Source organism: Sinohyriopsis cumingii, chromosome 4 (assembly GCF_028554795.1).
Source record: "Sinohyriopsis cumingii isolate HCF-2022 chromosome 4, ASM2855479v2, whole genome shotgun sequence".
In the NCBI taxonomy this organism is placed as follows: domain Eukaryota; kingdom Metazoa; phylum Mollusca; class Bivalvia; order Unionida; family Unionidae; genus Sinohyriopsis; species Sinohyriopsis cumingii.
In genome coordinates this window covers 85400668-85414426 of record NC_142964.1, presented here as the reverse complement: position 1 = coordinate 85414426, position 13759 = coordinate 85400668, and the positions used below count along the sequence as shown (strand labels likewise).

Sequence of the window (13759 nt, the reverse complement as noted above, 5' to 3'; positions counted from 1 at the left end):
TTTCTTTATTGCTAGGATTGATTTATTCTGTTTTTAACTGATACCGCATACAATGCATATATTTGAGAGTATGTACAGGAAAAATAACACCGCGGGAAAGGTGAATGATAAAACTACAGAAGTGAAATTAATTAGAATCTATTAATCATATCATCATATTTGCAGGAAAATATTTAAATAAATTTCAGAAGTATTTGATTGTACATTGTTCTACATTTTATTTTTATTAGATTGTCTTTCATTAGAATTGCGCTGTTATCTTTGGGTGACAACAAGTAGTACTTATTTTCGTAAGTGGCACCTAATTTCGTAAATCATAGCATTATATTCTTAGTATCTGACCTTATTCCATCTGCATGTACAGTCATATAAATTGGTACGTGGATGCATCTTAACAGGGGCTAGTTATGTGATCTATTCCAAGACAAGGTAAAAATTTACGTTTGAGTGGCTATTTTGGGGAGTTTGTTCCTTACATCGCGTAGGGTAAGCTGTAGTCCGAGTTTCCTCTGAACCTTGTCACCCCATTTTTGATGTTTAGATGTTTATGTTGGGGTGTATGGTGAGAGTCCATTCCCTATTGAAAAGTTGGAATAAGCCACCACCATTTGGTGTCGGCATGGGGTAGCCTCTTACTAGCCAGCCCAGCAAACTTGAACGACCTTTCGTCTTGAGCATAACATTCATCATGTCTTTAATCCTTTGACAGACGAGATGAAAGTACGTCGTTGCTGAAATTTGACCAGGATCTGGTCATTTACATCCGAGTCACATGACTATACAGATCTCGCACCCAACATCAGAGGTCATATAGTCACATGATATTGACAATAAACACAGGTCCAAAGTTGTTGTACATAGAATTTGGACATATTATATAAAAGTCACTTAATGTTTGTAAATAAATATACTGCACACTTAATTCTCAACATATTTATTCTGAGAACAACAACCAAAAACCTGTCTGTATCGCAGCAGTATGGAGAAAACCATTTTCAAGAAGTACCGAGCATGTGTCAGCGAGGTTTTTGTGGGTGTCACGTGACAACCACATTGATGTGTGCTCTCTGCATAGTGAATCTGGTTTTCTTCAAATTGCTGCAACATTTAAAGATTTTTGGTCGTTGTTTTCGCAATAAATATTGTGAGAAGTTTATGTTTTTCATTTTTCTATAAAAGTAACATGACTTTCATTTATATGTTCGTTTTGTTTTCCTATAGCAACACTAGAAATTGTTTACTGTTGATATCATGTGACTATACCTCTGATATTGTTGACATCTAGGTTGCGAGAGTTGTGTAGTCACATGACTTGGAATGCAAATGGCCATATCCAGTTAAAATTTCAGCAGCGTTGTACATTTGTCTCGTCTATCAGTGGATTAAAGACAGAACGAATGCTACGATCGCAATTTCTGAGAAAATAAATCATATTCCTATCGATTTGATGCAGGTATACCTTGATGAAAGGTCATTCAAGTTTGCTGGGCCAACTTTTTGATAGGGAATGGACACTGACCCTACACCTCACCATAAATATCCAACTATCAAAAATGGGGTGGCAAGAGTTAGAGGAAACTCGGACTAGGTAATCCAAGGTTTATCTAACCCTTTCCACGCCAGTTTTGATATTTGGATAATTATGTTGGGGTGTAGGGTCAGAATCATTTGCCTATTGAAATGTTGGAATTTGCTGACATTGTGGTGTCAGCATAGGGTAGGCACTTTCTAGCCGGTCTAGTTAGCTTTAACAACCTTTCATTGATCCATACCAGCATGAAATCAATAGGAACATGATTTATTTTCTCAGAAGTTGCCAGTGTAACATGTATTATGTCTTTAATCAGATGACAGACAAGACACAAGTACAGTTTTGATGACATTTGACATGGAACTTGCCATTTGCCTTACAAGTCACATAACACAAATCTCACAAACAATATGTCCATGGCATCAGAGGTCCAGTAGTCATATGATATCAGCAGTAACCCATTTCTAATGTTGTTGTAGGAAAACAAATCTAAAATATAAATTAAGTTAATGTTTATAGAAAAACAAAAAAAACCCCACAAACTTCTCAACAGATATATTTTGAGAACAACAACCAGAAACCTATCACTGTCACAGCAACCTGGAGAATTAAGCCAAATTTACCCAGCAGAGAGCACATGTCACTGCAGTAGTAACGTGATACCAGTAAAAACATCACTAACATGTGCTGAAGGCTTGATAATTCAGGCTTTCTCCAGGGTACTCTGATACTGGCAGGTTTTTGGTTGTTATTCTCAGAATAAATATGTTGAGAAGTTTGTGTTCTTTCATTAAACCAGGGTGAGCATATTATAATATTTGCAGAGTAGGTTCCTCTTATTGGAACCAGTAGTGTAGTGACAGATACGAAAAAGGAAAACTCGTGAAGTTGGAGCTATAAGGATAGATTCACTTAATTTCAAAGACTAGCTTAATTGAAATTCTTATAAACTATAATCATCTGTGTCAAGACAAGAAATTATATGGAATTTTCATCAATATCAACTTCTTAACTTTTTGATTACATTTCAGTTCATGATGAGGTTAGAATGGATGCAGATGACTCTAACCTGATCCCAACTCCCACAGAGACAAGTTTCATCATTCTGGGCTCTCAAGGGGAGTCTCAGCGGCTCAGTGACACAGAACAGCATGCAGAGATACTGCGTAGTTTGCCTGCACTGCAGGTCTGGTAAACTCATATTCTTTTTATCATGAGTTAAACTTTTCAATTAAAACAAGTTAGGGTTCCAGGAAATTGAATAATATAGAAAAAGTAAGATTTTCAGTTGAAATCATGTGAAACAAAATGGCAACCATTTACAATATATTGTAATTATTGGACCTTATCTTCAGCTGTGCACATTGTTTTGGACATTTAAATTCAAAAGTTTCATGTATATTAAAGGTATTGCAAAACAAAAATATTTCATAAATGTTCTTTAAAAAAATCTTTTTGTTCTTGTCAAGCAAACACTAACAGCTACATTCTGATTGTGTTGGCTGTAGAATTCAAACATGTATTGATCCAAAACTAATGCCATCTGCAGAATGATCCAGCAGCTGTAAAGGTGATCATAGAAAGTTGGGGTTCGTTTTGCATACAATTTTCATCATTATTGATCAATGTGCAAAGAAGTTATGCTAAATGAAATGTCAGTAATATTTAATCTGTACAGGCTATCTTAGAAAAAACCATTACTGTCCTATGAAAGTTATGACATTTGACATAATTAATACGCAAACTTACAGTGTTGGAAAGTTGTGCTAAAGTCAAAAATAGAAGCAGTTATGAAAAAAAAAGAGAATCCGCTGGTTTTGCCCACAAGGATTAATTGTAGACTCCTGTTGAGTTTACTATGTTTAATAGCCACTGGAGCACAATGCATTTCAGTAAGAAATAAAGTAATGAGATAAGTTGGAAAAGTAGTGGAAGGGGGGGTCAAGGGACAAAATATCTTTCTGGTGGACTGGGTTGTGTGTGTGTGTATTGCATGACAAAGCAAGGCCCCTGTTGGTGCCCCTATAAACTGAAATGGTGCTAGTGTATCATCTCAAGATCATTTTTCCTTGACTGAGCAATTTTAAATTTGTTTGAACATTGTTCAGTTTATGTTAAATAATTTTTTTTATAAAGTTCATATTCATAATTGATATATCTCTTTTTAGCTCTTCTAGTCATAGACCAAAAAAACTTATGGAACGTCTATCCTTCAGTTATCACAAAAATTCATTTTGTTGGTCCTCAGTAAAAATGGTTCTGAGCTGATGTCCAATACATTTGCCACATCAGCAATCTTCAAAAACGTATTGTAAACAATGCTTTTGAATGGAAAGTCATATTAACATGTTTTTTTACCATGAGTGATCTTGAAACTCTTGTTATCACTGTTCCTGAATGGATGGTCATATTGGGTGTAGTTTTCACTAAAAGATTTCTTATGATATCACATTGGACCTAAGTGAAAATGGTGCCACTAGCCAATATGACTGCCATGTTAGCTAGCTTGAAAATCTTGTTATTACTAGTCCTCCTGAATGAAAAGTCATACTGTACATGAAGTTTTGATCAGAAGACTTTTTGTGATGTCTAGTTGGTTGTAAATGAATATGATGCTGCTCACACATCCAGCTTGGATGTCATGACCATCATCTTGAAAATCTTGTTAGCACTGTTCCTGAATGAATGGTCATATCAACATGGACTTTTTAACAAGACTTCTGAAAAGGTTTATTTGGCCCTACATGAAACATAGTGCTGCTCAGGTATCCAGTATGGCCACTAGTGGACATCTTCAAAATCATGTTATCATCACTCTACTAAATGAAAATTGTACTGATCTGACCTCATTATGGCCACCACATTGGCTCTTGAAAATCTTGCTTTCATTCCTAGATGCAGGGATCGTCCTGGGCTTCGCCAATGTCGCAAATTGCGATTTTTTTTCCTTATTGGCGACAAAAATATCCCATCTGGCGATTTTTTTGGCGACAGACTTTTTGGTTATTTAATTTGTACATACAATCATAGATTTGGACTGGATAAATTAAAAGGGAGAACGAAAGGAAGCCACAAACTTGACTAAGCAATGCATTGGAATCAATCTGTTACACAAACAATCCTTTGTTCGTATTGACAACTCCATCTTTACAGTGCATTGTTACATCATAATCTGCTTATGCTGACATCTGGGCTGAGTACTGTATGCTGTGATACAGTCAATCATGCTACCGAACTATACCTACAACTGACCGACTTCTGAAGACGCGAATAGAACAGATACACTTAACTGAATGTCTAAATCTTCTGTTGTTGTTGTTTTTTTTTTACATATACCAGTACAGTAGTTTTGCTGAACCTTCATAGAAAACTGATAACCTTTGAAGTACCGACTACTGTGTATAAATACAAAGGAAATGGAAAAATCTCAATCACAATTATGTCTGTCGCCAGTGCAGCATTTTACTCATTGATCTTTTCCTTTTGCCATCAATCCGTGTTACGGCTGCTGACACTTAAACTCCGAAACGAGAAATAGCACAAAAAAAAAAAAAAAACAACAGCCAGTTTTGCATAATTAATAATAATTATTTATTTCTCAAAATACAAGAGTGAAAGAATCTCTAAATTGGGTGTGAATTTATGCTTATATATACGGTCCAATATTGCCAGGTGTTGACTCGTGTAAGTTTCATTCGTGGGAATGGAGATCCTATTTTGTTTGTCAAGAAAATTTATACAGCATTCAGTGATCATTCTTGGGATTTAGGAAGCAATTCACTACAAGCTTTGTGAAGCTAGCCATAAGGGGGGGGGGACTGCTGATAGACTACTGGTGTCACCTGTCAGTGCTGTGGACTGTGAACGTGGATTCAGTAAGATGAACCTCACAAAAACTGACATCAGAAATAAACTCTGCATCTCATCTCTCGAGAATTTCATGAGAATCAGCATGTACAGATGTGAAAAATTAGACTTTGAAACTGCATTCAACAAGTGGGCAGCCCTAAAATTGCGACGGATCTTCATGTAACACTTTGTAAGATTTTGTTAATGCTTGTTGTAATTAAAGAATTAACTAACCCATCTTTTGTAATTTTCATTGCCTGTTACATTAATAGACTGAATTAACACTTGGAAAAATGTACACTACTTGTTCTGGCGACACTTTTTGAAAATTGGCGACAAAATATTGAGGTTGGCGATTTTTTTGGCGACAGCTTTTTAAAAGCCAGGACCATCCCTGCTAGATGGCTGGTCACTTTGACATTGTGCTTTCACTGAAAGACTTTTTATGATTATCTATTTGGTCTTAATTGGAAATGGTGCAAATTGGATCACCAATATGGCCACCAATAACAGCAATCTTGAAAACCATGTTAATTTTACTCCTCCAAAAACATTTATCTCAACATAGGGTTTTCACTGGGTGACATCTGATATGGTTACAATTATGCACTGTGGTCATCTTGAAAATCTTTAAAAATATTCTTACTCCTTGTTAATGGAAAGTAATTTCAACATTGGGATTTTGCCAGAAGAATTCTTATATGCTTACCAAGGTGGACATTTTGAAAAGATTATTTATACCCTTGCCAAATGGATGGCCATATCAACATTGGGTTTTCACCAGAAGACTTATTATGATGCCTAGTTGATTTTAAATGAAAATGGTGCCAACTGTACATCCATTATGGCTGCCTCAATTGCAGTCTTGAAATCTTGTTCTCAGTGAATGGATGGGCATGCATATTGATGTGAGTTTTGATCAGAAGACTTCAAATGATGTCTGGTTTGATCTAAATGAGAATGGCGTGAATCTCACATCCAGTATGATTACTACAGCAGTAATTATGATTATCTTCTTAGCACTGAAAAATATCAGGGATGATTTCAACACTGAAAGAAAGAAATGGTCTTATCTGAATTTTTGGTCATTAATTTTGGCCACTAGAGTGTCAGCCCCTTTGATGGACTTCGTGGGATGCATCCTATTCATAAAAAAAAAACTGACTTGCAAGATCATCGTGTTCACTGATATTGATATTGGTATTAAACCAGTACAGTATGTTCATAGTTCTTTGAATGGAAAGAATATTTCTTAATTACTTTCTTAATTGATAAATATCTGTAAAAAGGTGTCTTGAAAAAAATTTATTGGAAAATGCAAGTTACCATTCTTTTGTAAAATTACAAAACCTAAAATTTTGTAATAATACACAAAATAAAAATAAATGTAATGAACTTATTTAGTGTGGGCAAAACCCTGGGTGGAAGATATTATATGCCTTTGTTATGATAATGTATATGTGCTGAAAATTTTATAAATTCATTTATAAAAGAATTTTAAGAAGTGGACTCCCTTTCATTAAATGTTGAATACATATTAGCAATATGTATGTTGTATTTTATGTTCATCATGCATTTCTATTGGTTGTATTTTGGTTAGCCTGTAAGCTAAATACTTGACATGTCAGAAAACAGTAGTATTGTTTGTATATTACACGTATATCAGTAAACATTTTTTATCTTATTGCATCTATGTTTCATGCCATTTCCCTCATTCTGCATAATTTACAGAATTCTGATAATTTGCTACAAACCATGTCTGGAATATTTAGTTAAAAGTTAGTGTTATGCCTTCCTTGATTATTATAATGAGATCACTACTATTGATTGTGATCAAATGGCTATGAAAGAAAAGGGACTGAACATTTGTGGTTCTGTCTGATGCAGATTGAGTCGTGTCTCTGGCAAACATCTTCTAGTCTTAGACCTTCAGTTCATGCATTACCATAATTGCTAATTTTATCAGCCAGTCAGATGAAGTCTTATATCTTTGAATTTGGGAGACTGAAAAGCATCAATGTGTTCTGAATGATTTGATTCACTTTAAAATTTCCGAAAGTTGTATTTACATTGGCTTATTCAGAGGTCACCAGAACATGATCCCAAAGTGGTTACTCTCAGATCATCACACAGGACAGTAGAGGTTTGATTTTAATCAGATTGGGTTTCTGAATAGCAAAAGTCCACTGTATCTGGTTGATGTCTTTAAGTCTGGTAGATATCTACACAATCTGGTGGAAGTCCATTATGGATTTTATTGCAGCCATAATAAATAATTTCTTGGAAATTACACCACCCCAGCCCTATTGCAGAGTGGACATCAGAAAAATTACATAGCTACAAAGTACATGCCTGTTTATTGAGTATAGTACTGAAAGCATTCACACATGAATAAAGTTTGCATACTGTTGGTCATCAGTGAGTACCTTCAGTGTTCTTTCTTGATAAATGTACTGGTTATTATTATGATGTAGTTTCCTTTTAATTTCAAATGCTATTTTCACAGCCCACTTTAAAGATATTGAATGTAGTATTATTATGACTCTGTATTCTTCAGTTATTTAACAGAAAAGAGCAAAAACCAACAAGCTTTGTAAAATTCAACACATAATTTATTTTCCCTGAATACAAATTGAAAATTTAAAAGGAACTTACAGTATGTGAATTACCTCCCAAATAGCCTATAAAGTTCTATCACAAGTCCAGATGTTTAGAGTATTCAGTATGAATTTTTCCAGTGGTGTTCAGAATGAATACCAATTTTGAATATGTTGATGTGCTAATAGTCTTGAATGTGCTAATGTGCCAACAGTCTTGATGTATCTCAATGATATAATCCAAAACATCCTTGAATGAATTAACAATAATTCCAAAATAGTGATTTAGTCTGAAAATTATTGAGTGCTTTGTAATTCCAGTGAATAAGCACTTTGTAATTCCAGTGAATAATTAAAAAACCCACAAATCCTGTCAAATTGAAACTTAGCACAACAATGACTGATTTCACTTAGATATTAAGGTAGCAATGAGTAATTCTAATATAATCAACCTTAATATAAACATTAGACACAACTTTAGAACCAGGATGAGGGTCAAAAGTTAATTTCCAGAACATTATAAGTTATGAACAGTCATATTTCAATTTAGACTATTCTGTCATCTGAATGGAAATTTCCATCAAATAGTAAGCAGATGTTTTTTCTAGAAATGTTAAGGTTAGAATCAAGGCCGTATCCTGAACTCAAACTTAATAAACATGTTTATCCTATGTGACATTAAACGTAGGCCCAGTTCCTACCTTCAGTTATGGATGAAGGTCAGCCGTACAATACACTTTAAATCAGGGGTCTCAAACATGTGGCCCGCCAAGCCGTATTATGTAGCCCACAATATGATTGGCGTCACAAGGTGTCATAAGGGGTAACAAAGGTGGTGTGGCCCTTGGGCCATCAAAAATGCCCTCATGCAGCCCTTTGGATGGTTTGAGTTTGAGACCCTGCTTAAAATGTATATCGCATATAGTCATGAACAAAAGCCAACACATGATACAAATTAATTATACATAACAGTATACAAATAAAAAATAAAAAGCCCCAGATGAGATTCATGTTAGATATTTAACACTCATTGCATTTGTCCTATGTTCTGAATTCAAGTAATCCATGGCTAGACAATGGGATAGCAATAACTGTAATTCCATGGTTATAATCAAGTGGAATAATGATTAATGATGACAGACACCATCTGCTGTATCCAGTCAAATAGATCTATATCACAGTAATTATAAACCCTGGGAAAAGGTTTCAACAGCAAGTTGCAATAGTTACTTGTCCTTATCTGCATTATACTCAACACTATACACTTCTCCATTGTCTAGGATTCGGCCAATGTGGGTATGTGAGAAAGCTTGCCAGTAGCTTCTCATGGGTCAGTGGTTCTTCCCGGGGTTGCATAGCCTGTCATGTACTGAAAAATGGCGTTAAACCCCACAACAACAACAACAACAACAACAACACTTCTCCATTACACGACTTATGCTTTTACTAAAGAACCAGATGTATCCAATGCGTGCTTTATACAGATATGAGTCAAAACCATGAATGCTCTAATAAATGACTCCTTCGGTAAACAAGTAGGTTTGTAACTTTAGAAATTGCAGTTGCACACATATAGTAGATTTCTTAGTGTTGTTCACATTTACAGTGATACCTTTCAGTAATATAGGAGTCATTTTAATGTCAATACATTTTCAGCGAGCTGTCATACATCTTTATGAGTAGAATGGGAGAAATTGAGAAGAGAAATGTCAAATTTTATGTTTCATCTGGTCAGATATTATTAAACTTGCCCAAGATCACTGGCAAAAAATGCCACCATATATTTATTTAAGTTTGGAGTTATTTTTTACAAGAAGAATGGCCAGTAATATGCATTTGAAAAAAGAATTCCAACTCTCTCAATTTCAACCAACTTTCATACTAAATTATCCAATTTAGCCAAACCACCATTCAAGAGAGTTAATCATGGGCACCAAAGAAGGGAAGGATTACTGATTGGTGAAAAGAATTTGAAAATTGGAAATTAATTGTTTAGTGAACAAGTCTGTGTTTATTAAAAGGCAGTTTGTACAGGTTAAAACAAGCTTTCTGTGCTCTCTACTGTAGCTCAAGTGACAGATCAGTTCCATGAACTGTTGTTTATGTCCACTATTACATAATTATATTGCTGCAACATTAAAATGGCATTAAACCCTACAACAACAACATTCTGATGGAAACAACAAAACCTACTGTATATACTCGTGTATAAGCCTGTTTGCGTATAAGCCGACTGCCTCCAAACTAAACGGGTATAAACACTGAAAAGTGCATGACCCATGTATAAGATAAGCCGACCTACAACTCCAAGAATTCTCAAGATGCACGAGGTAAGTCCTAAATGCGTCTATTTAGGCAAACTTATATTTAAAAAAAATTACATGTATACTTATCTTAAGTAATTTATTTAATTTTTTGTTTTCTTATTGTTTCTGCCTAATTTAGATTTCTTTATAATATGAACGAACGATGACATGAATATAGCAGTCCCGAGTTGCTGTAACACTACCTCTCCCTTTTGACTCAATTATTTTTTGTTTATGCATTATTGCATTGGACATTTTATATCAGTGCACTGGCAATTGCATTTTTACTTTGCTTTGACATTGTAAATACCAACTCATTAAAATGGAATCCCAGTATGACAACACAACAAATGACAATACAGTTCAATTCAACGCTTGCAATTAGGCTACTGAACGTATTTATATAATGGGGCTACTGCATGTACATTGTAGGTTTGATTGCACGCTGCATTAAGTACATCCCATGGAGTTGAATCATGGGCACCATTACGCTAAACTTTAATATTTCCAAAATACAATAATGGAGTTTCAGAAAATTCAAAATTATGCTAATACCGCAAAAGATGAGTTGTAGTTTGCTTTGATGTAAGCGACCTTACACTGTACCTGTCAATTGTCACACCAGGAGGAGAAAAAAAACTCCAGACTTTTGGGGTTGCTTCATGCCTACCTCCCGATTTCATGTCTTCCGATTTTTGCAGAGAACTCCCAATTATTACATTATGTCTTCGATTTTCATTTCTTCTAAACAAGAAAAGTCCTACATGTTCTGTTTTATCACCTGTGAATTATTGTTACTAGAAAGAATTCGCTTCTTCATTAGTTAGAATGTTAAGTTTAAACAATATTCATGTAAATTAATGATTTTAAAAAAATTCAACAATACAAAAATAAAAAATAAACCAGAACAAAGAAAAATTGTTCACAATTAATTTCAATCCCAAGAGTGATCACTACGAATGCTGTAACTCCATATGCTGTAGCGCCATTCCCATGAAAGAAACTTACATGAGTGAACACCTGGCACTTATATACCGTATATACCAATGTGAATTACCATGGTTAAATTAAAAGAAGGCATGAAAATACATACCACGCAGCAAATGTGTCATCAGAAAACTAATTCAGAATACATGTTTTATAATAAACAATACTAAATGCTTTACGAGTTGATAATAAGGGAATAAGGTTGGCTATACAAAGAGGGGAAAAAGTTACCACATGTAAGGTACCATGACGCTGGCTATTTTGGTATCTTTAGTTCAACAAAACTGGGAATCCTTTATTTGCCAATCAGTTGCTAGTGTTTGCGTAACACACAATAGTGTAGAACATGGTTTCTTTGAATTACGAATGAGGCCAGTTGTTTTCACAGCATAGTTGCCTCGATAAGGATTAACTTTTAATTAGTCACGCTAGCTTTCTTGCCTGTTTTATTTAAGACTAATCATTACCTATTGTGCAGTTTGACCACAGCTGACCAGAATATGAAAATAGGGCATGACCTGGGGGGAAATAGGGTGCATCACAGGGAGAATTGGTGAGTTTTTTTGAGAATTTCACACATATTGGACCAGGAAGATCGATCAATGTTTAGTGAAAACAAGGCTTTTAAAATGCCACGAAAAACCTCCCAATTTTAGGTCCCAATATCTTTATTTTTATTCAGTCTCCCTACTTGGCTTTTGAAAAGTTCACCCCATTTTACAAAATTACTGTAATCATGCTAATATTATGGAATAAAAGGCAATTACACATCAATTTATTGGTATAGTTGCCAGTCAAAATTCCGTCTTAGCACAAGCCAGTTTCAGGGTTTTGATGATTCACTGGCCTGTACTGCTGTCGCAAAATGAAAGACAAATTTGCCGGCTATCAACATAGGAGACGCCAAAACATCAAGCCTTCCAATGTATGGGATGTTTGTTCAGCCAAAACGTAAAATAAAATTGATTGATGTTGATCTTAGTTGATCTATATGAGAATTTTAGCCTTTATTATTACCACTCTTCGTGAACATGTAAATTATGATGGTTATGTGCCTTATACAATTAAATGTGCGTACCTTTTTTAAAATATTACTCAATTTGTAGGATTGCTTCTATCTTTGAAAATGAGTAACTTGTGAGTGTGTGATTCAGCGTAAATGAAACAGCTATTAAGGACTAGCTGAAATGTTATCTGGAAGAATGCAATTTTGTCGAAACAAGGAATAAAGCAAAATCTGCATCTAATATGTTTGGGAATAAATAAGGATTTAAGTGATGCTATGCACGCTTTGCACTGTGTAAGTACTGTATATTATAGTTCAGCCTGGTCTTCCGTGTAAACTCAACCGGCCACAATTCATTAAGTCTGTATTTACCTTTATTTAATTTCGTGTTGGAGAAATCAGGAAATATGCACATGCAAAATAATAACAAAATCAATCATAGTACTTTATAACAGTTTAATAAATGTCAGGTTATCGAAAGTTCTTTTTTTTTTTACATGCCTATGTCGTAGGACACGGAAAAAATTACTGTTTGCATCCCAAGATTTACAGCCATTACAGTAGTCATCAAAAAGATCTTAACACTCTCAAGTTTAGACATTGGCCCGTGGATAAGCCGACCCCCCCCCCACTTCTTTCAGGCCTTTATTTTTTCCTAAATTATTTGGCTTATACGTGAGTATATATGGTAATCTATCCAATATGAGTCATGATGTAGATATGGAGTTTCATGTTATACAGCATGTGTACTCCTGTAGAAAACAGTAATCTTTATTGGATGAATCCTTATGAAAGGAATATGGCAATATATTTGAAAATGAAATTTTTCAAGTTTTGGGATTGTTGACAGTGATTTCCATACAAATATATGTCAGAAAAACCCACCATTTACTGACATCTATTGCAGTACCAGGCAATGAAAAACCATTGAATTGTTTATCCTTGTGGGAAACTAAGGTTTCTGAATGGAACCTTCATTCTTTCATTCCATGGATATTCCCAAATAGAGGGTGGCTGGGCTTACATTGGAATTAAGATTTCTTTGAAGAATAGTTTGCTAGCTTGGGAGGAAGTTAGTGTTGAATTCTGAGTTCTCCACAAAGATCAGTTCTTGAACCATTACTCTTGCTGCTATACATCAATGATTTTTCATTTCACATTGAGCTATCCATCCCAACATGTTTGCTGATTACACAACATTATATAATATTGGATCAAGTAGCCATGAGCTTAGCTCTTACTTAAATCAGGACTTGGGAAATAACTGGTGTGAGTACATTGGTATGAAGATAAATGCAGCCAAATCAAAAGTCATTTTATTAACTAATTCTGAATAACCCCTTCACAGAATTTTACCAAATTTGACAGAAGTCCTAGATTGACTGCCTTTCATATTTATGCAAATGTTCTGCCATTAAAAATAGCTGCTGTTGCTAAAAGTAGGAAAACATTTACAAAACTTTGATTCTAAATACCATGAACA

The 13759-nt window shown here is 34.7% G+C and overlaps 1 protein-coding gene across 1 annotated transcript in view; it reads left to right on the top strand.

Annotated features, from left to right (window-relative positions):
- The first annotated feature begins 55 nt into the window (after positions 1–55).
- The window catches only part of LOC149801585 (uncharacterized), a 125109-nt gene continuing 111405 nt past the window's right edge, over positions 56–13759 (top strand). The window contains exons 1-2 of the mRNA XM_089956813.1: positions 56–100; positions 2563–2717. Of these exons, the coding sequence (XP_089812939.1) occupies positions 2580–2717 (138 nt within the window). The 5' untranslated portion in view covers positions 56–100; positions 2563–2579. The remainder of the gene's footprint in view (positions 101–2562; positions 2718–13759) is intronic.